The following is a 24,930-nucleotide window of genomic DNA, read 5'->3' on the forward strand; positions in this document are numbered from 1 at the left end:
CTGGATGACACTGGGGAAAGGTATTTGAAATTATGGAAGTAGTTTAAAACACAAAACCATATTTTGTTATCCCTTAGCGACAGTGCAAGAAAAAAAACTGAGATAATCTTCCTTTTTATTTAGATTCTGTAAAATGTTACAAAGCAACATCTGAACTTGGGACCAGTTTTGACCATATGGTGTCCTGAGAATAACTGCCTTTTGTGATAAGAGGATGTGTTTTCTCTAATAAATTTACAAAAGCTCGTTGCAGCGTGTCTGGCACCAGAAGATAAATTGCATGAGGTTGCAGTGACACCAGAGCTTGGAAGTCGTTCTTTCCCCTGGGGGCTCAGCCTGTGCCCTGGGGGCAGCAAGCAGAGGGGAGCTGAGTACATCATTGCTCATCTCTGTGCCCTTCTGCCTGGGACCTCGGGCCATCCTCACATCCCCTTCTTGGGGCTCTTTGCAGCAATTCCCTCTTCCTTCTGGCCCCAGGTTGACTCTCTAAAGAGCTGTGTGTTAGTGGCACCATGTAGGCACATCCGCAGCTGTTCTGCAGTGGCAGCCAGGGTTTCCTTCTCCAAGATGATGGCTGATGCATGTTCTATTCCCTACAGCTGTAGGGGAAAGAGTGCTTTGCATTTGCGAGCTTGTGAGATTCACAGAACTGCTGACATTTCAGCTCCAATTTAAAGTTGGTTCTGACTTAGATGAGAAACTGTCAAAGAAAACTGAAGTGATAAAGCAAATTGTCTGTGATTCAGTGGATGAAAAATCACTCTTTGAGAAAACAATGATCTGTGCCCTGACATGTGCAAAGAGCCCTGTTTTGCTGGCAAAGTCTTACTTTGGGATAGAATCCCCAGACCCTCCTGCTCCAGCCATCGGGGACAGACACAGCGTGGGCTGCAAAGGCTGGAGCTGCATTCTCCAGTCCTCTTGCTCATGTTTTATTTTGGTTAATGCTTTTTGTCTCTCTCAATTTCCATGACGACTCTGGTTGACAGGTTTGTTCTTTGCTATGTTGACAAAAATAGCCACTGCTGTACAGGTTGGTCTGTCCCAGTTCATGCCTCTGCTTCTCCTGCTGCTGTATTATCACCAGTCTAAGATTCTTGGATAATAACACAGCAGTGGTATTGAAAGGTAATTAATATTCACAGAAGGATTACTGATAGCTTTTACTGCTCCAGCTTTTAAATAGTAACGTGTCTTATTAACACCATCAGTCCTAATAAATGCAATTTAAATTGTTGACTAATGAAAATTTCAGTGTTAGTTTATATAATACAGACTTTATGCTTGCTATTAGAGCTCTCTTAATTCTGCAACATGTTGTTCAGGGAGAGAGAAACTATTATCTCTGATTCTGTCTGTCAATTTGAAAGAAGAAAGCAGTTTTTCAGAGTCTCTTGGTAACATCATCAAGAGACTTCTCGAAGCAGCGGTAGCCAAAATTTTGAAGTTTTACTTTAATTCACTTCAAGAGTCAACAGCTTAGAAACGTTTTATACCAGCACTTTTGCTGATGAGTCTATTGAATTCAGCATTTGGCACCGATTGTGTTCAGCCAGGAGAGGTGCATCAGATGTATTTACTGCTGCAAGAACAAGGCAGTAAATGCAGGGCAGGCTGTGCTCCTGCAGGTTTCAGTCTCTCGTGTTCTGCACAATGCTTTCAGCTGTGATGTGGTGCTGATACAAGAGCTGTGGCTTCTGTCTCTGGAATTTCTCCACGTCAGTGCTAATCCACACATGGCAGCAGCATCTGTTGGGTCCCTGCCTTGCTCAGGCTTTTCACACAGTTCTTGGCGTGCCTTGGGCATGGAGGTGAGCCAGCCCAGCCTGTAGCTGCTGAGTGGTATTGCAAGTGATCCATTCTCTTCTTTGTAGAGCTATTAATGAAATCGTGATTTTGGGCAAGGCTTGATTCATTGCAGGAGCATTGTATAAAAGCATCTCTGTGTTCCTGTAGCTCTGGCTGTGGTCTTAGAGCACTTGACCTGTGAGGAAAAGTGTAGGTTGGACTGACCGCCTCCTGAGGGTTTCTCCAACCATTTTTCTGTGATGCTACAAGTGTTGTGTTCAGCAAACATCCTGTGTCAGTGGCACCCACTGCGAACAGCTTTGTGACCTCTTTCTTTCTGTCATCTGCTGGTGTTCTCACTGCTGGAAATGTGAACTCATTCGTTATAAGGAGCCCTTTTGCTGGAGCATGGCTTCTGAATAAATTCAGTCAGTTAGAAAGACCAAGGTTCCTCATGTGAAGCCTTTCCAGAAGGGAAAGTGTAGCTTTCAGCTGCACACTCTGGCCTCTAGTGTCTTCCACCTCATTTGCAGCAGCCCCATATCCACAGCAATCTCAGCAGCTATCAGGACATCTACATGACTTTCAAAGCCCTTTGGTAAGTGTGTATTTTTTTCAGTTGATCTCAACAAGGTGTGACACCAACATTTTTCAAGGCGCTTTCTTGGTGCTTTCTTTTTGTAGAGGAGCTATATGGGATGTGAGCTGGAACATTAATGGTGCAAAACACCTCTGCCCATCAAGAAGCTTCTGCTCTGCTGTGAGCGTGTCCTTGTATAAGACAGCTCATTCGCTGTCTTATACTCCACTTGTCTCTTCCTCTTCATGTTCAACTGCTTGCAGCTTCAGATTATGCAAAATGTCCTCAAGATGTTTGTTTCAGTGAGAATTTTGCTTGAAATCCACAGGAACTTCACAAGCTGTGCAATACATTTTGCTACAACTTGTATGAAAGATATTTTGGATTCTCCCCTTTTCCGTGTACTGTTCATAGTTGCTGTGGCAGGAACATTAGAAAAATAGCTGCATTTTCATTGAAATTATCAATTATTCCCTCCATTGCTCATCTGTACATCACTTTGGAACGTTCCACAGCTATCTGTTCTGCTATAGGCTTGTAACACCAGTGAGTGAATCTTTGTGTGTATTTGGCGAGTGAAATGCTCTGTGAATTACACTGTCACAGCAGTCTGCACGTGTCTATATAGGACATATAAGTACCAAGGCAGCACCCAACTGTGTGGAGTTTGCAGTGCATTTGCAGAGATTTGTGGTCACCTTGACTGGATGGTGAAGTCTCAGCATTGTGGTTTCTCACTGTGTGAGTGCCCAAAGCCCAAAAGCAGGTTTTACCATCAGTTATGATTTTGGCTGCACAGTTTTCTTTGTTGGAGCAGCAAGGAGGCATTGCAGACCTGCAGCTCACAGGATTGCCAGAGGTGAGTGTGCTGTCCTGCCGGAGGTGAGCTCAGCATTTCCAGTTCCCATCCAAATGACTCGTTTCTGGAATAGCTCATAGTAGCAAGTGCCTGCTACCCAAGTTGGTTGGGATCCAGGTTTGAAACAAGAAATGCAGATTTCCTCTCACTTTGGGTTATGGAAAGCTGCATTGCAGATGATGCCAAATTTTCCTCTGTTGTCACTTCCAAACTCCCATTTGCAGTGACTGTGCTGCAGAGGAGCTTTGGATGCAGCCATAGCTTCACTGGAAGGGGAAGGTCCTTGCAGTGATGCGGGTGAGAATATCTGGGGAGGCTGTCCTGGGTGCTGTTTAATGTCAGATCTGACATTGTTGGGGCAGCCAGTTCAGAAGACGCAGGTGGCAAAAAACCTCAGGGTGGGTACATTCCACAACTGCTCATCTCACCCTGAAGTGGTCCTGTAAGGGTCCCGTGCTGGTTGGTACCTGTTGATGTGACAGTGTGCTGACAACAGAGGTGGGAAAAGGAAAACAGACAAGATCTGATCCTGGGAAGGTTCTGCTTGTGGCTCACAGGTTCCAGCTTTGACCTCTCCAATGGAGCAAAACATGAGCAGACAGTAAAACCAGAAAAACAGTTCAAGTGCACATAGGATTGTTCTTCTGTTACAGGACTAAAGGTAACGGCTTTAAGTTGCGCCAGGGGAGATTCGGGTTGAATATTAGGAAGAATTTATTCTTAGAAAGAGTAGTAAATGCATTGGCACAGCTGTCCAGGGAGGTCACTGTCCCTGGAGGTGTTCAAGGAACATGAAGATGTGGCACTGAGGGATGTGGGTCTGTGTGCATGGTGGGGGTGGGTCAGTGGCTGGACTACATGATCTTACAGGTCTTTCCAACCTTAATGATTCTGTGGTTCTGAAGACCTTCCTTTAATTTTCCAGGCTCTCTCATCCATGGAGGAGTTCAGAAACCTGGATCGGGATATTGAGGGCTCCGCAAAACGGTGGAAGAAGTTTGTTGAATCTGAGTGTCCTGAAAAGGAGAAGTTCCCCCAGGAATGGAAGAACAAGTCAGCTCTGCAGCGCCTGTGCATCATGCGGGCCATCCGGCCCGACCGCATGACCTACGCTGTCCGGTGAGGGCACTTCTCACTATCTCAGTCCATTCTCTTGCTTAACAGGCAACACTGGGTCTGTGTTTTCTAGGGAATAGGAGTAATTCAGGAATATGTTTGGATTTATTTATGATAGAGTATAAGTTTTACAGAATGGTTTTCTATAATGGGATCATTGCTGAATGAGTTATCTCTGTCAGCACTTCTCATTTAGTTGGAATTTCCTGCCTAACGAAATCTAACCCCAGCATGGCTAATGGTGATGGAAGCAGTACTGCTAGCACTAGGTGAGGAGCAGACATACCAAGTCAGAAACAGGCACTGTCATAGAGGTCTTACATATTCACTGGAGTCTTTTTATAATTCATGAAGGTCAGTATTGTTTACTAGAATGCTTGTGGCCATTGTTCCTTAGGTGCAGGAATAAAGTACCGAAGTAAAGGGAAGTTTTATAGAGATGCTTTGTGTGTTGTTGTTTTTTTTTTTTGTTGTTGTTGTTGTTTTGTTTTCTTTAAATTCAAAATTTATGTGATACTAGTTGAGAAAGTTGTAGTTGTAAATTATGTATTAAAGGTAACTAGGCAAGTCTAAACTTCATAAAGATATGCAAAAGCAGTGTGGCTAATATGGCTGTTCCAGGAGAAACTAAAGGTCTCTGACTCCGTTAGGACTTGTTTTTTCGTTCCTTGTCCTAGTAGTCTATCATCTGACATTTCTGCTTATTCCACTGCCTCTCAGATAGCTTAAATTGCTCCACCATCTGGCATGTGTGATTGTCAGCCCATGAGCTACGCTTCTGTTTGTGTTTTAAGATGCACAGAAAAACATGGGCAAGATTTTGAGTGAAGTATCACTATGGCCAATGTTACTGTATTTTATTCAATTAAATGATGAAATTGATTATCATTATACCATTCTAAACTACCTTCTTTTTCATTAGTTACTGTTTTGGAGCTTTGTATGTTCTCTCAGCTTAAAGAATTACTCTTCTTTTTGCTATTTAGCTTGAGTAAAACACGCTCTTGTCCTTCTGAGCATTTAAGTGCCTGTTTCACTTAAAGCAAGTTTAATTCATTCCTTTCAGTCAAAATGCTGTATAGCTCAAATACTTGCATAGCTCAAAAATAACTGGAACATGAAGTTTCAATTCCTTTCATACTTCTCTTTTGTGAAAAGGTAAGAGAATCCGAATTCAAAAATTTGACTGAATATTTTTAGGGTTTGGGCACATCAAGCTTTTTTGTTTGCACGAGAACATTTGAATGTGGTTTTTGGTAGTGTTTCTTACTTAGAAATAGGTTAGAACATAAACCTTTTCAAATAGTAACTTTTACAGTGCCCTCTCCAAGACTCAGTAGATGCTTGTGACTAAAATTCTTCTTGAAATTCAACACAGTCATGAAGTAGTCCCAAACATTCTAGGTAGAGCTTTTGTATCAGAGAACCATAGAATGGCTTGGGTTGGAAAGGTCCTTAAAGCCCACCCACTTTCATGCTCCTGCTGTTGGACTGGTTGTCACCCTCTAGTTTATGTTACCCAGGTTGTTTAGGGAAACAAACCTCCCCAAATCAAATGGATAATTCTTAGTGGTAACAATGCCAGCCAAAATGCCTTTGACTTCCTTTTTCCTTCATGGAAGTATCATACTCCTCAGACCTTTCTTCAGCCAGCAGCCTGGCTAGAACAGGTGCTGATCCATTAGAGAAGGCAATTGGTGTTCCTAAGAGATTCACCTCTCTGAAAAACACCCCCATCTGTTCATCTGTCCTTCTGTCTGTAAAACCTGGTATTCTGACAGAAAGAAAATGTCTTTGAATTGGATGTAGTAGCATTCCCAGTAACCATGACACAGTTGGGCAGCAGTCCCCTGGTATCCCTTTCTTCCATGTGTCTTCAAAACCATATTGAGTCTCTTACTGTTGAAAGAGTGGCAATTCTTCCAGCAGAGCACCAGGGAGTTGCATCTCCTGCCCTAAGGACTTCAGCCTTGGCAACCGTGGTTCAGCCAGAAGTGCTGATCATTGCATCTAATCAAATTAATTGACTTTTTGATAGTTTATTCTGCAACATTACTGGATGCCACAAGTTGTCTTGCAGTTCTCAACTTGCTGATCTCTTCTTTCTGTGTATCAGTTGTCTCTACTTGTGCTAAATACCTAATTGATCATCAGTGAACTCACTGTAAGTACTGTCATAACTATAGAATCATAGAATGGTTTGGGTTGGAAGGGACCTTTAAGATCACCTAGTTCCAACCCCCTGCTATAGGCAGGGACACCTCCCTCTAGACCAGGTTGCTCAGAGCCCCATCCAGCCTGGCCTTGAATGCTACCATGGAAGGGGCATCCACAGCCTCTCTGGTTAACCTGTTCCAGTGTCTCCACTACCCTCACAGATATTATTCCTAATATATAATCTAAATCAACCCTCTTCCAGTTTAAAGCCATTTAAACCTTCCTGCCTTTCTGAGATAGGTGCTTGGCAAGTGCTTGAGTGCCTTTAAGGAGTCAAGGAGGAATTCAGTAACTGAAACAAAGATGCCCAGGGGCTTTTTAGATGCCCTAGGATATCCTGACCTAACCTCTAGCTGCTGTGTAGAAAGGTGAAAGACTCTTTGTGTCCCATGTTGCACGTACCAGAATTATACAGATGGTCTTTAAAGCTCTTTGGAGTCTAAAATGACATCCTCCCTACGCCCATGTACAGAATTTTTGTCTTTATCTGGCTTGGAAGTTAGAGTTTTTGTCACTTCTCATGGCAGATCCCTGGGGATCTTTGCACAAGCTGTGCCTCAGTTATGGCACATGTGTAAATTCCTCACTCATGAGGGGACTACACAGAGCATAGAAAAGCTGCAAGCCACTCAACACATCTGAAGACAATGCCTTTTAGTGGCACCATCATTCAAGTCCTCCTGCTTATCCTGTGGGCTGCCTCTATGAAGCACCAAGTGCAGCCTCCATCCCCATTGCTGAGGGCAGGCTCTGCTTTCCTGCACTGTGACTCATTTTGGAGTCCCCAGGACATATTAATTGTATTTCTGAATCTCCAAAGCATTATTTCATGTAGGATGTTATGACCTTGTATCTCACAGATTTTCTTAGATGTTGTACACTGAATATCTTCATTAGCTCTTCAGGTAATCTTGACCCAAGCCAGAAAAATCTACTTTGAAGAGTCACCAAACAAATTGGAATTTCTTCCTTTTGCAATCCCTTAGGCATTTCTATTCCACTTGCCTTTCACTCGTCCTTGAAGAAGGCTCTCAGCTCTCTTAGAAAGAATTTGGCTGCCTTATTCTGGTATTATCCCCAAGTTGAAAACTGGTTGATGTTTTTGTTCCCCTGGTACCGAGTTTTCAAAAGGCTGAGTCATGCATCTCTGCTAGAAAAGCAACTGCTTGTTCCTGGGCTTTGAATGTAATGCTCCTGCATTTGAATCAATGTTCACTGTACCATCCTTGTATAAAGCAGTGATTTTTGGTAAGCTCACCCCAGGGAAATTCAGCCTGGCCATTCTCCATACTCTGCTCTCTGTTCAGGCAGCTCCTGTTCGCTCTGTTCTATTTTTCCTTGTGACTCTCATGCAGAGACTCGGCAACACGCACAGGATATTCTTAGAGCTCTTCCCTTTTATCTTCCCAGAACAAAGCAATTTTCTAAATCGTCCGGACTTTTTGTGGCTTTTGGTGCTAAATCTAAAGGAATGCTGCTTCCTCTCAAACTGGATTACAAAGTACGCTGCGGTTTTCTGTGCATCAGCTTAACCATTTCTTCTCTCCTATCTGTGTAATTACCAAACCAGTGCTTGCAGCAGCGAGGTCCCACTGCTTGTCCTTCTCACTTGGTTGTTCATCACAGATATTTCTGTACCACAGGCCATTTACACCTGTAGGAAGTGCCAGAAATTGCTAGCAAAGGATAGATCCCAGAGCCTGGGCTCCAGACCCTTCCTAAACTGATTTTATCCTCATTTATTTGAGTGTCTCATTTATTTGAATCAGCAAAAGCAAAATTAGCTGATTATTTGCATGGGAAGCTTTCTTTCCTGACCTGTAGTCGATTGGCAAAACTTCTTTCTCTTTCTGACAGAGATTTTGTAGAAGAGAAGCTCGGCAGTAAATTTGTGGCCGGGAGACCCCTGGATTTTGCAGCTTCCTTTGAAGAATCGGGACCTGCAACCCCAATGTTTTTTATCCTGTCCCCAGGTGTTGACCCACTCAAGGATGTGGAGAAACAAGGTAAATGAATCATGGCTGCAGGCGTATCACAGAACTGCTTTGTATCTTCTGCATAATTATCTTGGCATGATGTGGGTTTTTTTTTCCTCATCTGTTTGTAGATAATGGAGTAATCCGGTAAAAATAGATAATTGTGAGAGGATGTCATTTGTTTCTCATTGTTTTTTTGTTGTTGTTGTTTTTGTTTTCTTCCTTCAAGGCTTTTGGATGTTCATCTAAAGTTTAAATTAAACTTGCTTCTTTCTTGCAATGCTGAGATTCCCAGTGTGGTTCACACTGCAACGATTTCTGAGCCAGTTTTGTACACAACCTATAATTTACGTCAGAGGTATCCAATACACTGCCAGGTAGCTAAAAATAAGCAGCAGCTCCCTGTTGCATTCTGCTGGTAAGAGGCAGAGTGTCTGGTTTTTAATCTCATCTTTCCTGAGCTGTTTTTGGTGTGGGTGCTCTGGTGATGTGCCGTCACCCTCAGAGCTCAGGTGCACCTTGGAGGTTTTGCAATTTGAGAGTCCAGCAATGGCTGTGATGCAGCCCAGTGCTGTACTGTGAAGCTGCCGATGTGCAGAACTTGGCTCCAGGTCTCAGCTTCACTTTGGAAGCATTTCTGTTTTCAGCCTGAACATCTGGAAATGGGGACAGCTTCACACTGCACTGCTGCCAAGTCGAAGTCATTGCAGGCACTTAGTTTGAGACTGTTACAGCAGACCAGCTCTGTCCCTCTGGAGCTGAGGTTGCCTTTGGGTACTGCCTCAGGGTGGGTGCACAGTGCTGTTGTGCTTCTCACGTGTCCTTTCTCCCGCTCCAGCTGTGCACTGCCCACGTCTCCAAGACCATTGCTCATGGACAAGGAGTGTTGTCAGCAGTTCGGAGTGTTGTCTGAGTTATGTGTCAGACTAGCACAGTAGAACTACTGGCCAGTTTATTGTGGGCAGATCTCCAGGCTAATGCTCAGCAGGGCTGGTAGCCCCAGCAGAGAAACCAGCAGCACTGATCTGAGGCACTGTGCGGGCGTGTGGTCAATGCCTGCCTGAGCTGCAGGTTTGCTTTCCTCTCTGTGGTGCACCTTTGGGTCATCCCAAATAATGTTCAAGTCAGTCCCAACCTAGGCAGTCATAGAATCATAAAATGACTTGGGTTGGAAGGGACCTCAAGGATCACGAAGCTCCAATTCCCTGCCACATGCAGGGCCAGCAACCTCCACATTCAATACCAGCCCAGGCTGCCCAAGTCCCCATCCAACCTGGCCTTAGACACCTGCAGGAATGGATGGGGCATCCACAGCCTCTCTGGGCAGCTGTTCCAGCACCTCACCATTCAAGTGCTACATGAGCAGCAGTGCTACTGGGCCACAGGGCAGTTCTGGGCTTTGAGCTCTGTTTCGTTCTCTTTCTGCCCCTGTGTCAGGTCCCACTGCTGTGAATTGAAGGGGACTCTATGGGGAAGGCCCTGCCTTGTGTCTGGCTTCCCACTGGAGCACATTGATGCTCCTTTCTCTCACTGTCACTTTCTATTATGTGTGATGAAGCATTAAATTCCAGCTGTGAATTATTTGATCAGAATGGTAAGATATATTTGTGTGTAGCTGAGCACCTGGGTTAGTCAGCCAGAAAAGTTACAGCAAGTAAAAGTGAGAGAAATCTGGCAAAATGAAACCCTTGCTTTGGCGCAGCTGCACTGCCCTTAGGCCTTGCTGGGATTTGTCCAGACTCATTATTCAGTATTTTCTCCACCCAGTGTCCCTGCTGAGGACAGCTGCCTGCCCCACTCCCTGCTCTCTCTCCTGCAGGAGGAAGGCTGGCATCACCTGGCTGGGGTGATCATGCTGCCTTCTGTGAACTTGCCTCGTCCCTCCTTGAGAGGATGGGTCCTGAAGGCAGCGTTGTTCTGTGCAGAGCAGATCAGCGGCTCTCAGAGTTGGTCGGCAGCCCGAGATAGTGAGAAGGAAAACTGGAAGTTCTCAAAGATGGGCAAAACGGTGTCCCAGGGTTTTTTATCTAGTGAGGCTAAGTGGAAAGTGTAAACAACTGGAAGGGATTGGATGTTCGTTTTATGTGTTACCATCTGTTTCCAGTCTTGTACCAAGAGATCAGGCTTGCTAGACAAATCTTCTCCTTTTTTTTATTCTAAAACTTGCCTGGAAGCCCTGGCCACCCGTTCCCTTTCTGCTGCCTGCTCACAACCAAAAGGGCTCCTGCCCTCGCTGCTGGTTTGAGCACACGTTCACATGGCACATTTCCCCACTGAACAATATTGTGTTCAAAGCTTATTTAATCAGCAGGAAATGATTTTAATTTCCTACAGCTGTAAAATATGTTTTTACACAAGGTTACAGGGGAATAATGTTCTTTAAACAAGAGGCACTTTACCTTTGTGTTGATTTCAGTCTTTAATTAAAAGTAGTTTGGAGGAAGCCAGTGCTGTTTTCAGTGCTTTGGCAGGGGGAGAGACAAGATAACTCTTGTGAGAGGTGTGATAGCTCTTTGTGAGGTTTCTGAAAAGGCTGAACTCAGCCTGGCTACTGCTGTTCCAATTAGAAAGCATTGAACACCACTCTTTTCTTTTTCTTTTAGGGAAGAAACTCGGTTACACATTTAACAACAGGAATTTCCACAATGTGTCCCTGGGACAAGGCCAGGAGGTGGTTGCTGAGCAAGCTCTGGACGTGGCTGCAGCAGAGGGGCACTGGGTGATCCTGCAGGTACTGCTGTCTATCGCTGGAAGCAGGCTGGTCGCTCTGCCAGTGTCCAGGTGCTGATTGAGTTAACACAGACAGGTTATCAGTTCTCTCATCAGATGGAACAAGACATTACCTGTGTTTTCAAATCACTGGTCTCTGCTTGTTTCTTGCTGTTATCTTTTGCTTTTTATCAGTCTTTGTCACCTTGGTTCTGTTGCTCTTTGAGCCCTCTGCAGGATGTGCAGTTGTAAGGAGAGCTGGCAAAGGAGATGGTGCTACATTTGCCTATGCTTCTGTTTGCTCCATAAATAAAGGAGCAATGTTCTTGAGAGCTGTTAGAGTTGCTCACTTTCCACCACTCCAAACTTGCTGGTATTTAAATGAGCAAAGAGAAGGTGTGCTCCGCCGTACGAAAGGCAGAGGCTATCAGTGGAGCTGATGCCTTTATGCATCCCAAAACAGGTAAATGCTTACAGCTCTCATCACAGCTCAGCAAAACGATGCCAAGTCTTATAAGGTGTGAGGGGAGCACTGTCTTCAAGTGCTCTCTTGAGTCACTTATTCTGTGAGTGCTTTGATTTGCTAATATGCAGCTTTCATCTCAGTTCTTGGGAATCCCTCTGTTTTCCTCGATGTGGATTTTATAAACATTTATTATCACTGAATTGTTTGTGTAAGGATTAGGCTCAGACAATGCTTGGTGTCCTGCTCTGAGCCTACGGGCTTCGTTCTGGGTTTAAATGAAATGCCATTAATATTTTGATCTTCCTTCATGCTCTTGCTGCAAGCTTCCTCCAAGGTAGACGATTCTGAGCTTGTCAAGAGCTTTTAATAAAGACAGCTGTAATGCTGGCATCTGCTTTTAAGACGGTGAAAAAAATAAGCAAACTTATGAGATATCTTCCATTCAGTATTGCAGAATGAAGTTTTTGGTTTTCTTTCCCGTAATGGGGGGTAGTTGCTGTAAGGGATCTGCAGTGGTACGGAGCTGGCAGGTTGCCCTGGGGCTCGTAGAGGAGCTCATGGCTGCTGGCAGGTTTTGATGCATGGCAGAAACTGAGGGGGTCCCAGCAGTGGCTGTGAGGGCAGGCTGCCACACATCAGTGCTGGGTCTTGTTGGGGGCATCAGTCATCTGGGATTTTCTCTGCTGTCATCACAAAACTGATGGAACTGTGCACATAAATGTTTTAGTTCTATGTTGTTTTAGAACATAGATTGGTTAGATTGGTTTAGAAGAAAGCAACGTAGACAAGACTGATGCTGAGTAGAGGTCAGAGCCCCTTCTTCCTGTCACTGCAGTCATTGACCTCCTGAGCAATCCAGGCAGAGCCTGTGAGCATATGGTGCTGAGGGGTGGTTTGCATCAGGACAGGCTTGGGAACGTCCAGCAGGTGCTTGAGGCTGGCAGTGCCATTCCCCTCCAGGTTCTGCTTTTGGGATCCTGATCAGACATCTGGAAGGACAACAGAGCAAGGGACCTTAGCTGCCCATCAGAAGGGCTGAGCTGCTCAGCTCCAGATCATGCCCATCTCTTTCCAAGGGCTGGATCTTCATGTATAATGAGAAAGAGGTGCTACATGGCTGTCCCCTAACTTGAGCAGCTCATACTCTGTTCTTTTATGGTCAACAGAAATGCATTTGAAATCAGTTCATCCTCTGGACAAAGTTGTTTGCAAGATTGAACATTTTTTCAGGACTGAAATGCTGACTATTCCAGATACTGGTGAATCAGCATCTAAACTCATCACAGCAGGAATCAGTGAGCGACAGTCCCACAAAGGATGCTCCTGTCATTTCAGTCACAGGTGGTCATGGGAAATACTTGCAAATACTTGCCACATGGCAGTTGGTTTGACAAGATCTTTTCTGCGAGGCCTCTGGTGACAGGTGCCATGCAGACTGCTTCAGGAGCATCTGCAGTTCGCTTACACAGCACCTGGAATGACACAGACAACTCAATACGTGAAAACGTCCGAGCATTTTGGATCACTGCTATTTCAGTTAGAGAGAAGACAGAGCAGATCTCCAGGCAATCAGGGTAAATCAAACTCACTGTTTGGAGCCTGTGTGCCATCCACAGGACAGCTACATCCAGGCTTCCCGTTTGCTTTTGAGCAGGGCAAAAGCAGCTGTTAGCTTCACTTCTGTACTTCATCATCCACTGAACAACTCTTCAGGTGACGTGGAGTTGAGCTCCCTGTACAACCATTCAATTTGCTGACTTGTATCAATCCATATACGCGCTCTCCAAGACAAACACTTATTGGGATCACCTAAATGGCTTTTACACATATAGTTTGATTGGAACCAGAAATAATGATAGTCAAGTGCTACAAGCAATAAAGAGTTGGGCAGTTGGCTTTGTGGGAATCAGTTGCTATGGGGTATTGAAACAGTTGGGAACTCCCTACTGTAGGGAGCCACAGGATTGCTATTCTTGTGCCTTGAAGGGCTGCTGACCTGGGGCCAATTCCTCCTGAGCTGTAATGACCAGCCAGCATTGCCTGCTGGATGGCAGCCAGCATCGCAGGAGGCAAATTAAGGAAAGGAGCAAATGACTCTCTGGGGAACCTGAAAGTGGATGTTTTCATGAGTGAATCATTTTACAGGGCAGAACAACAGAGAGCATTTGTCCATTTGTTCTCATGGAAAGAGACGTACCCATGTGTCAGAGCCAAGCCAGCAGTGCTTCCTGCCCCTGCCACCAGCACAGCACTGCCTTGCAGTGTCACAGCTGAAGAGAAAATGGAATCCACGGGCATCACTATTCTCTAAAGGACAGAAGGTCCAATTGCAGAGCAGGAGCCTCTCTATGGCAAACGTGAGGCTGCTGAAGGAGGAAATGTTAAGTGAGAGCCGCAAAGAAGAACCTCAGCACTGGCCCAGCTGCTGCTCTTTTCTGAATCATTTGTTGGCACTGCAGAATCAAGGAAAATCTGTGCTCCTCTGAAATCCATTTAATATCAGGTTCAGCCTCTGGGTCTCTTGGATTATGAATGTGGAAGGGTTTAAAACAGATTTTTCTGGCCATGGTAAAGGCGCAGAATTTCAGTCTCATGCTTTTGCCTGAGACGGGTGCACCTCCATTCCACGTGGCACTGAGCTTCCCCTGCTGACTGTCACATGCAATTTGCAGCAGTCGTAGGGCCTGGTGGGAAGGGGTCTGTGCTGGAGGCAGGACAACAATGAAACTACACCCGAAAAACTGAAGAAAGTCTTAGGTTTTTCATATTCTTTTAGATTTTTGCACCAAGTCATGCTTTTCTCAAGACTCTTTTTTGGTGCCAGGAGAATGCTCGAGTTGCCATTTGGGCAAGTGCTGTTTTTAATTATACTATGAGAGTCAGAAGAAGATTTAGGGACAAAGTGCCCTTGCTGAGAGGCTTCCAAATGAGTGGTGGTGGGGCTTAGGGTCAGGGCAGGGCTGGGTGACCCCCAGCAGGCAGCACCTGAACATCTTTGGTCCCTGGACAGGTCACTAAAGGCTGTCACCAGCAGTTCAAATGGTCTTCATTTCCATGAGAAAGAAACCGAGACAACTACAAATAAAGTACTTTTAAAGCAGGTTTTGTCAAGCATGCAGTCCAGGTGCTTTGGAGTGCTGAAAATCCATTACAAACATCAAGAAAACAATGTAAGTGTGAAAAAATGCATTTATTAGTGTCTCCTCACCAGCAACACCTTGATGTTGTTCTCAGGCTAGAAGAAATTGTCGATAGTTTTTGGATTCTCACTGATAACGTTGGGAGAAGTAAGGTTCTGTCATGTCACAAGGATGGGATACACTCACAGGACATGGGAGATGGAGTTAGGTGCAAACATTTGGGTGATGGATACCAGCTCATGTTGCGGTGGCTCATGGTGTGTCGCATGAAGGGAATGGTGAGATCTGACCGAGGATGGAAAGCTCTTCACCTCCTGGAGGTGAACACAAGAATTCCTCTAACAGCATCTCCCCAGGTCGCTTGTTGTCATCCTCTGGTCCCTGCCTGGAATGCTTTGGCTGTGGGAGTGCTGGTGAGGGCTCTCTCCCAGGGTTGGAAGATTTGATGTCCTTGAGGGCTGGCTGTTGAAAACCCACGCAAATGTACTTTTCTGGAAAACAAGATTTATTAAAAGTAGGAGGAAAATCAGATCAAAGAGAATAATGTGCTCGACTCAGAGAGCTGGATAATCTATGCCTCTGAATATTAAAACACTGATAGAAGAAACTGCGAGTCCATTGCAAGCTTTTGTGATGAATCTGTCAAATCAGAGGATGCCATCTGACTAGAAAATGACAGCTTATTTAGCACATCTTCCAAAAAAGACAGAAGTTACTGGAGCACACTAATTAGTTTAAACGGTATGCAAAGTTTCAGAACAAACTTTGAAGGACGAAATGAGAAATACAGGTAGAAGCATCAATTGTAATAGGAATTTCTAAAGATGGATGAGGTCTATCAGATGGTTTGCACTATGAAGATTACTGACGTTATAGAGAAGATAAATTTGGTGGCCCTCCTTGAGCCAGGGAGCTTGGACCAGGTGACTCCAGAGGTCCCTTCCAACCCTGAGCTTCACTGAAATAAAGATGTGAGCTGTAGTAAGGCTGCAGGTGCCACACAGGGATTCATTAGAGGTGCTGTAGAAGTTGAACTTTGCTAGCAGGATTGCTGAAGAGCAGTCAAGGGACTAATCTCACTTAAAACATTGCATAGGCTCAAAGAAATGACTGTGTGTTGATGGCTTTGCATTGATGCTTGATTACCAGAAGTGTAGTCCATACAGAAGACTGAAATGTGATACAGGGTAGCTGGAACAGACTATAGGGCTACAGTAGTTGAAATAGGATGAAATTTAGTAGAATAGTGCAAAATCATGTGCTCAGGACTAATAGCAAAGGGAAAAAGAACTTTGGACAGGAGAAATCCCTGCTATGAAAGCAGCAGGTATGAACTGGGAGTAGAAGGTGAGCCCACTGCTAGAAGGTTCAGCACAGCGTCCCCATGAGTGTGGTGATAAAGCCCTAACTGCTCTGGTGGGCTCTTGGCATGGACGTTGTATGTCGTATTTCCTCTCTTCCCTGCTGTTCTGATTTTGTAGGCAGCTAACATCACAGCGCGTGCTGCTGTGACTGCACGAAAGCAGGGTGGGAAGTTCTGGCAAAGCATGCAGACCTGGGGCAAACCTGCTTTGTATGGTGAGCCTGTTGTAGGCAGCGTGCTTGTCAATAGCTGTGGGCATCTGCCTTGCAGGCCAGTCATAAGTAGGATGTATCTTTTGTTCTCTCTAGGCACAACTTGGGAAGCTGAGATGGCCAACTGAGTCTGTAAATGTTTTGACAGATGAAATCTGGGGGAAAAATATCTCCTTTCTACGGTATCCCTGAGGAAAGCCTTGCACCTTCCTAGTTGCCTTGGTAGAGGTCACATCCAGCTGCCCTGAGTTCCAGCATCTTGCACACAGCAAGGAGAACAAACAGGAGAACTTACAGATCCACATGCTGCCATAGGGCTGCCATAGGGCTGCCATCTGGAGCAGATTCCATAGATGTGCTGGGGTGGCTCACTGAGTGCTGCTATGCATGGAGAGCAGCAGGAATGCCTGTGGGTGGTCGAAGAGTCAGCTGAGAGCTTAGGAGGTCGTCTGGCAGACCAGTCTGGGTGAGGCCATGGTGGGTTTCTGCTGAAGACTACTGCAGAAGATGGAAGTGGGTGAAGCCTTGTTCAGACAAGTCGGGAAGCCTTGCTGGCTCTGGAGCCACTTCTCATGGGGAGTTTCAGGCACCCTGTAACTGCTGGAGGGACAATGCAGCAGGGCACTGAATTGAGGAGGTTTGTGGAGCGCGTTGGTGGCAGTATCCTCAATCTGGTTGATGGAGGAGCTGAGGAGGGGAGCTTCTCTGCTGGACCCAGTGCTCAGAAACAAGGAAAAGTGATAGGAGATGTGAAGGTCAGGTCTCTGATGCATGCAATCTCATGTACCTAGGGAGAAAAGAACTTAGCATATCAGAGAGCACTAAGTACATACAAGTGTGAGCCGTGTTGGCTGGGTTTCCCTCTCTAGCCCTGCTCTGAAGTTTTTCCCAGGGCAGTGGTCATTGCAGTCACCAAGTGATGTTTCTCAACCTACTGGCAAAGAAACAATGAAATTTGTTTACATGTTTATAACTGCAGATCTGGATGAACTGATGCAGAGAAAAATTCAGACATTAGACATTCCCAATTTAATTGCAGTCTTCATCCATTAGCTAAAATGTCATTTCCCTCTCTTTGTGATCAAGTTAATTTAATTCTTGAGCATCTTTCCATTTTCATAGGTATTGCTTCACTGAGTCAGATTGATGTGAGTCAGATTCACTAAACTAAGTAACAGTGAACAAAACTGTGAGACTCAGACGCTGGCAGAGCACTTCTTAATGCATGATAGACACAGTGGAGACTTCTTCTGTGCAATGCACCACTAGACTTAGCTGCAAGCATGAGAGATAGTGTCCTTTATGAGATGTGTTGTCCATTCTAGGCACACGCAAGCATTTAACACTAAGCCTCTGCTTCAGTAAAGAAAGAACCACTTTTCCTCCAGCCACAGTATCTTTCATTCCTAGGTGTATATAAAAGGAGAATTATCCATTCTACTTTCAGTTCTGGTTCATGAGTTTTTCTCCATTCTGTTAGAGAAATGTATTGGCTATCAGACATGTGTTTTCCTTCCCACCTCATGTCATAGCAGCCATCCACAAGTTTTTCCACTTTCAGATCCACTTACAGACCAGCAGGTAATGCAGGTATTGATCTGGGATGGAATTAAGTTTCTGTTGGGCTTTTAATGCTTGTGTAGATACTGCAGCTTTGGTGTTGTCATAAGACTGCCCTGGAAACCTCTGTTGTAGGACTCTTCTAAAAAAAAGTCCAGTGCTTGCAGGCATCCTGGAAGTGCTGCTAAATTTTCAGGCCAGCTCGTTTGGACTTTGTCTTCTGCTCACCCCTCCATTTGCATCAGCCTTCTCTGTACCTTGTTCAGCAGGAGGGTCATAGATCAGCCTGTTTTTGCTCAACTTCTAGAAGAAAAGGAGTACATGATCTCATTTGGAGCTGTGGTCACAGTGGATGAGGGCTTACAGAGCTGGGCTTTTTCAGCCTGGGGAAGAGAAGGTCCTGGGAAGACTTAATTGAAGCCTTCCAGTACTTAAGTAAGCTTATAAACAGGAGGGAGAGCGGCTTTTTACATGGTCTGATAGCGATATGACAAGGGGGAATGGTTTTAGCTAAAAGGGGGGAGATTTAGGCTAAATGTTAGAAAGAAATTCTTTACTCAGAGGGCACTGAGGCCCTGGCACTGCTGCCCAGAGAGCTGTGGGTACCCCCATGCCTGGAGGTGCCCAAGGACATGGATGGGCCCTGGGCAGCCTGAGCCGGTGGAGGGCAACAAGCCCATAGCAGAGGATTGAAGCTGGGTGGGCTTTCAAGTCCCTTTCAACCCAAACCATTCTGTGAGTCTATGACTCTGTGTCTGTCACCACAAGCAAAAAGGGGGAAGGGATGTAAAGTTTCCAGTGCAGCAAAAGGCTGAGCAGTGCTGTCATGTTCGTCAGTTCTTAGTGGCTAAGCTGATGAGGAGAAATATCAAGCTTGCCCAGTCCAAGTGAGGTGCTGGAGAGCATCACTGGCTATGCATCGACACCGTGGATAGCATGTTCAGAAGTGAGGCTAAAGGACAGTGAGGTCGTTGGACTCACTGTTATGTGCTGCAGTCCTCCTTGGGGCTGTGTGTGGAGGGATTCCCTAGGCCGTAAGGGATGCAGATAGGGCTAAGGCAGTGCTGACTGCAAGAATCAAGTTTGCTCTTCCCTGTCAAACATTATCCATACAATTAGGGTTTGAAAAGACTCAGGTTGTAGCTACTGAAGTCCAGAAACTTCACATAGGCTGCTGTAATTACTCAGCTGGTTGAACTTTCCATTTTCTGGTGACAGAAGCTGCTTCTTGTGCTCTGATAGGGCCCCTCTCCATGTTGAGCTACAGGCCTGTGAGCAGATGTCAGCAGCAGTTTGGAAGTGGAAGGTCTGTATTTACCCAGTTTGTTCTCCAAGTTCAGTAGCAGCATTCCCATGGTCGTTGGCTGGAGGAGGATGGAGCCTTCCTGTGAGCGTGCTGCAGTGGGCAGAGAGGAACCAGGGGCGAGTGTAGAGTTCTGAGCTGGGGAGGAACAGCCGCGTGCGTCAGTACTGGCTGGGGACTGACCTGCTGGGAAGGAGCTCTGTGGAGAAGGACCTAAGTGTCCTGGTGGACAACAGGGTGACTGTGAACCAGCAGTGTGCTCTGGTGGCCAAGGCAGCCAATGGTTACAAAGAGCATGGCCAGCATGGCGAAGGAGGTGATCCTTCCCCTCTGCTCTGCCCTGGGTAGGTCCCATCTGAGGGTGACAGGGCACTCTAACAGAGGTGGTGGAGTCTCCATCTCTGGAGATATTCAAACCCACCTGGACACCTTCCTGTGTGACTTGTGCTGTAGAGAACCTGCTTTAGGAGGGGGATGTAGATGAGAGGATCTCCAGAAGTCCATTCCAATCCTTATGACTCTGTGACCTTGTGTGATTAATGCTACCACTGGGAGCTATCATGGCCAGGGAGCAGTGACCTCCCCCCTATCCTTTCATATACCACACCATGATGCAGTGAAATACAAGTACTGGGGCTGTCTTTGGGCTGCCAAGCCCAGCTTTCACACTTGCTGTAAAATGACTATTTTCTGAGAGCATCTCATCAGAGGAGGAGGCTTTGAGCAAACAACTAATTCCCACTGCTCAGGGATTTGTGATAAGGCAAGGAGAGAGCTGCTTCAGAGCTGTGTAGGATCTCCAGTCGCTATCAGCAAAGGGAGTGGAGCAGCATTGTGGAGTGTGTGCTGGTTTATATATATGTGGTGCTATTTCTGATGGTTGCCATAGGAACACTTGCATCCTGTGATATATGTCCTGCCTTCTGAAGTACAAGCACATAGAGGTGCTTGGAAGTGAATTCCCAAAGAGAAACCTCTGGCGTTCTCATGTTCCTGCACGTTCCTTCCAGCCCTTCTGTGCTGCTCCATCAGTCTGGGATGCAAAGAGGGCAGAGCAGGGAATGTGATGCAGTGCTAGTGGTCAGTGTCATGGGAGGATATCTCAGATTTCTTTCTTTACCTCTTTTTCAGCCTGTTTCCTTTGGCAGGATTTGGCTCCCACCTGCTTCTTTATCTTTCCATTCATAAAGAGGGGTAACACTCCCATGGATTGGAGATGGTAGCCAGACAAAGACATCAGATGCTATGGAGCTGCCCTTCACACAAGAGCTCTTTCACAGACTTGAAATCTGGCAAAGTAAAAATGAAATAAAGCAACGAATTATCTTGCTGCCGTGGGTAAATGTGTCTTCTGGGGCTCATCTGGAATCGGGAGGACACAAAACTGTGCAGTGTGATTTAGGGAGATGCTTTTGGCAGTGTGCGAAGCCCAAGCTGTAGGGAAGTGGTCAGGGCTTCATTATCTCCTCTTTCTGCCAAGAAGAGCTACAGGCAGCCCGTGAAACCAGCAGGAGGTTTCCAGACGAGTGAGAGGAGGGGGCTGTTGGATAAACAAGTCGCTCAGCCGTGGTTGGTGTCAGTGCAGCATTCTCTGTGTTGCCATTATTGGTAATTGACATAACATTGAATTATTATGACCGCAGAGGTTGTCATTAGTCATGTTCTGTCAAGTTGTGTTATCTGCCTACTGAGAATTAATTTTCCTTCAAAACTCTGAATCCCCTCCATAGCGTCCCTGTCCTTTCAATAGAGAATTTAGCATGTTTGAACTGCCCGTGTCTTGCAGACGTGTTCATTTAATTAAATCATGAATTCTGAGTACCAATCTATATTTTCCTGCTTCTTTTCCACCCCTTCCATCACAAAAACAAAAGTATAATACACAGATGCTTTGATTATCTTTAGATTAGAAATGTTTCTTAAGTTGGCTGAGATACTGAAGGCAGCAATGCTGACAGCGGTCATTTATGTCATGTCAACACAAGCTAAAGCAATTATTTTTCAGCCATCTAACACCATAAAAACAGATGAAGGAAGAAACTACCAATTAGAGATGAAAATAAAAAGGATCAGGTATACAGTCTGTGATTAAATTGATACCTAATGCTCGGTTTTTCTTATGCTATTCTGTTAAGCTGTTCTCCCAAATTACTAAATCTCTGCAGATGTTTGAAACACATTGGTTATTTGTTTTCATCCACTCCTGCTTTATAATTGAACTTCTAGAGTGTGTTGGTTGCCTGGACCCTGGGAATTACCTTGTCTCTTGAAATTGTAAATGCATCGGACAGGCAATGGAGCACTAACAGCCAGCTATAATTGCATTTTGTCTGCTGCTCTTCATATGGCCGTTGTTTACTATGGAGTGGCCTTTCTCAGAACATGGTTCCTTTGTCCTCCTTCTCCTCAGCTCTCCCAACACCTCAAATCCATTTCATCAGAACAACCCCATAAAGTTGTGTAGAAAAAGCAACCAAACTGTAGGGGGTTGGTACTTACATCTGGAGTCTTGGGCAGGGAGACGATGTAGGAGTTTTCCCTGAGACCTCAATGCACCTTATATGCAGCCCCACAGAGAGGAAGGAAATGGAAATAGTTTTAAGTACCCATTTTTAGAAGACATTGTAGTCTTTAAACACAGTTGCACACTTGCTCTGCTAGCTTATTTTAGTGCATGCACCTTGTTTAGGAAACGATCACCCACCTTCTTCGTGATGCTGTGCTGGGATTGGTTCCTGCAGACATCTGCTTGCATGCACCTTTCCAGTACCCTTGAAAATTGGTGCAGATCCAGAGGCAGAGAGCTCCTGTGAAGGCAGCATGGGCTGCAGTTGTGCCTGCATGACACAGAACAGCCCAGAGCTCTGGCTTTGTGGTCAGTGGGGTGGGAGTTGCTGATCCAGAGCTGCAGTGCTTATGGAGCTGGGGCTCAGATCCACGTGCACTGCAGTCGCTATTAGGAGCCTGTAAGTCAGTTTTCACCATGATGACTGCATATATGTATAGGTAGGGCAAAAAAAAATAGTAGTTGAGTACCAAATGTGAGTATATCAGTCCTTTACAAGTTCTTCTGCAAAAGTGACAGGCAGCACGGAGGCCTTGGTGCTCCTGTGTGCCATCAGGTCATAAAAACACTGTGCTGGGCCAGAATGAAAACTGTTAGCCCAGTTCCCTGCCTGTAAGAAGGGAGGTGCAGGAACTGAGGGAAAGGGTGCACAGTTAGGGTAAGGATGCAGTGGTTTTTCTGCCTGTGAATTGAAGCTGAGCTTCATTCTCTGATCATCTCTGCTTCTACAGAGCCCTGTGACAGCGAATTTGCAATTTAGTTATGCATCATGTGGAAAAGTACTGCTCTGTTCATCCCTATGTTGTTATCCCTCATTCATCATCTTCACCCTGATATCTCTCTCCTAATTGGCAAGTCCAGATCCATTTAGTGTCTTGTTCTGTGGAAGTTATATCCTTTCTGGGAGAGAGAAATGAGCACTGGGTATTGTGTTCAAGATGAAGGCCCACCATGCTTTCATAGAGCAGCATACCAATGCTTCCCATTTTATTTGCTGTTCCTTTGCTGATGTTTGATTGCTGTCACACTGTTGAACATGGAACTGTTATTTGCAGAGTATAACCATAAGAACTCCAAGATCTCTGAGTTCAATTTTGAATCCGACATTGCTTACATATATATAGCTAGGGTTGGTTTTCTATGTGCATCACAGCATCAATCAGCACTGAATTTCTTTCTTCTGCCACATCATAGCCAGCCACTTAGAATGATGGCATACTTTTGCAATTCTTTACCATCGGTTTTGATTTTTACCACCTGGAATTACTTTGTCAGCTCACTAATCATTCTCTCCTTCAGGCAATTTTTAAATACAGTAAGCAGCTCCAGCTCTATGAGTAGCTTCCCAGTTTGTTTCCTATGGGTTAATTGTTTGGGTCTTGTTTTTGTTGTTGTTGTTGTTGTTTTTTTTCCTATGAGACTGCAGTAGTATTGTTAAGTGAAATGTAAATATCTGATTCAGATTAAGATCTAAACATGAAGAGACACAGGCATATGCTGAGCGACGTTTTGGAGATACCTCTACATTTTTAGCAAATACAGAGGGAGTTCTTGGTGTCAGGCTCACGTTTGGACATCCCCCTGTTAGCTATCTAAAATGGGCTGGAAATCTTAGATTTCTGATTTTCTCTGATTCACACTATGTGCTAATTCATTGCTTATTAGAGCTCCTGCCAGTTTGCCTAGTGCACACCGAGCAGTAATGCAGTGCTTCCATATCTGAGTTTCTTTAGGGTGCATACCATCTGGTCCTAGGAAATTGTTGTTATTAGTTTGTTATTTTATCCTAAAATCTCTTCATCTGCTGCTACAGTGTAAGAGTCTTCCTGGTGATTAAGGGACTGGAGTGTCTGTCATGTAAAGGAGTGGGGGGGGGTTGATCAGTTGGTTGAAATCCGGTGGTGCAGGAGGAGTGAAGAAAGGTCCTGTGAGGAAAGGCTGAGGGAACTGGGCTTGTTTAGCTTGGAGAAGCGAAGGCTCCGGGGAGACCTCATTGTGGCCTGCCAGAACTTGAAGGGAGCGAATAAACAGGAGGGGGAACGGCTGTTTGTGAGGGTGGGTAGTGACAGGACAAGGGGGAATGGTTTTAAAGTGAGACAGGGGAGGTTTAGGTTGGATATAAGGAGGAAGTTTTTCACCCAGAGGTGGTGAGGCCCTGGAACAGGTTGCCCAAGGAGGCTGTGGATGCCCCATCCCTGCAGGCATTCCAGGCCAGGTTGGATGTGGCTCTGGGCAGCCTGGTCTGCTGGCTGGCGACCTGCACACAGCAGGGGGTTGGAACTCGATGAGCACTGTGCTCCTTTTCAACCCAGGCCATTCTGTGTGATTCTATGAGTGCAGGAGATGGAGCCGGGCTCTTCACAGCAGTGCCCTGGGAAAAAGCAAGAGAAGCAAAGGCACAAACTGAAAGATGGAATTCCCTTAAGCATAATATCCTTAATTTTCCTGATAGGGCGGCTAAGCACAGAGCAGTTGTGGAGTCTCCACCCTTGAACATATTCCCAGACCCCAGAGGCACAGTGCTGGGCAGCCTGCTCTGCCTCAGCCTGGTGTGAGCAGGAAGTTGGGTGGAGAACCTCAGAGGTGCCACCGGCTCAGCATGCAGCTGGAGAGCATTCTGCAAATACATTCTGCCTTCCGTAGTGGCCTTGCCTTTCTTGGACGCTCTGGGTGCACCTTGCTCATCTTTTAGTTTTATAGGCTCTCTGATATGTTTCTGGTTTCTGGAGAAGGTTTTATTATTAGTTTTTATGGTTTTCAGAAGATTGCTCTTTAAAGTCTTTTTCAGCCATACCATGACTGGATTTTGTGCTGTTTCCAGTTTTTCCCATTTGGACGCGATTTCCATTTTCTGAAGAATGTCATTTTACTCTTAATAGTCTCCATTACTCTGCTGTTTAACCATGAGAGCTCCTTTCTGATCCTTTTTATAGATGATATATATTTATTCTAAGCCTATTATGTGATTCCTTTATGTAATTTCCTTGCCACCTGCAAGCAGTTTATCTTCTTGGCATCTGCTTTTAATTTAAATTTAGCAGGATCCTTGTCCTGTCTTTGGATGGGATAAATCAC

At 45.3% G+C, this 24,930-nt stretch overlaps 1 protein-coding gene across 3 annotated transcripts in view; it reads left to right on the top strand.

Annotated features, from left to right (window-relative positions):
- The window catches only part of DNAH9 (dynein axonemal heavy chain 9), a 184,053-nt gene that overhangs the window by 137,014 nt on the left and 22,109 nt on the right, over positions 1 to 24,930 (top strand). For all 3 annotated transcript variants that reach the window (XM_085240268.1, XM_085240269.1, XM_085240270.1), the window contains 3 exons: positions 4,153 to 4,346; positions 8,418 to 8,566; positions 11,140 to 11,267. In XM_085240268.1, the coding sequence (XP_085096394.1) occupies positions 4,153 to 4,346; positions 8,418 to 8,566; positions 11,140 to 11,267 (471 nt within the window). The remainder of the gene's footprint in view (positions 1 to 4,152; positions 4,347 to 8,417; positions 8,567 to 11,139; positions 11,268 to 24,930) is intronic.

This window comes from Meleagris gallopavo, chromosome 20, assembly GCF_905368555.1.
Source record: "Meleagris gallopavo chromosome 20, MGAL_WU_HG_1.1, whole genome shotgun sequence".
Taxonomy (NCBI): domain Eukaryota; kingdom Metazoa; phylum Chordata; class Aves; order Galliformes; family Phasianidae; genus Meleagris; species Meleagris gallopavo.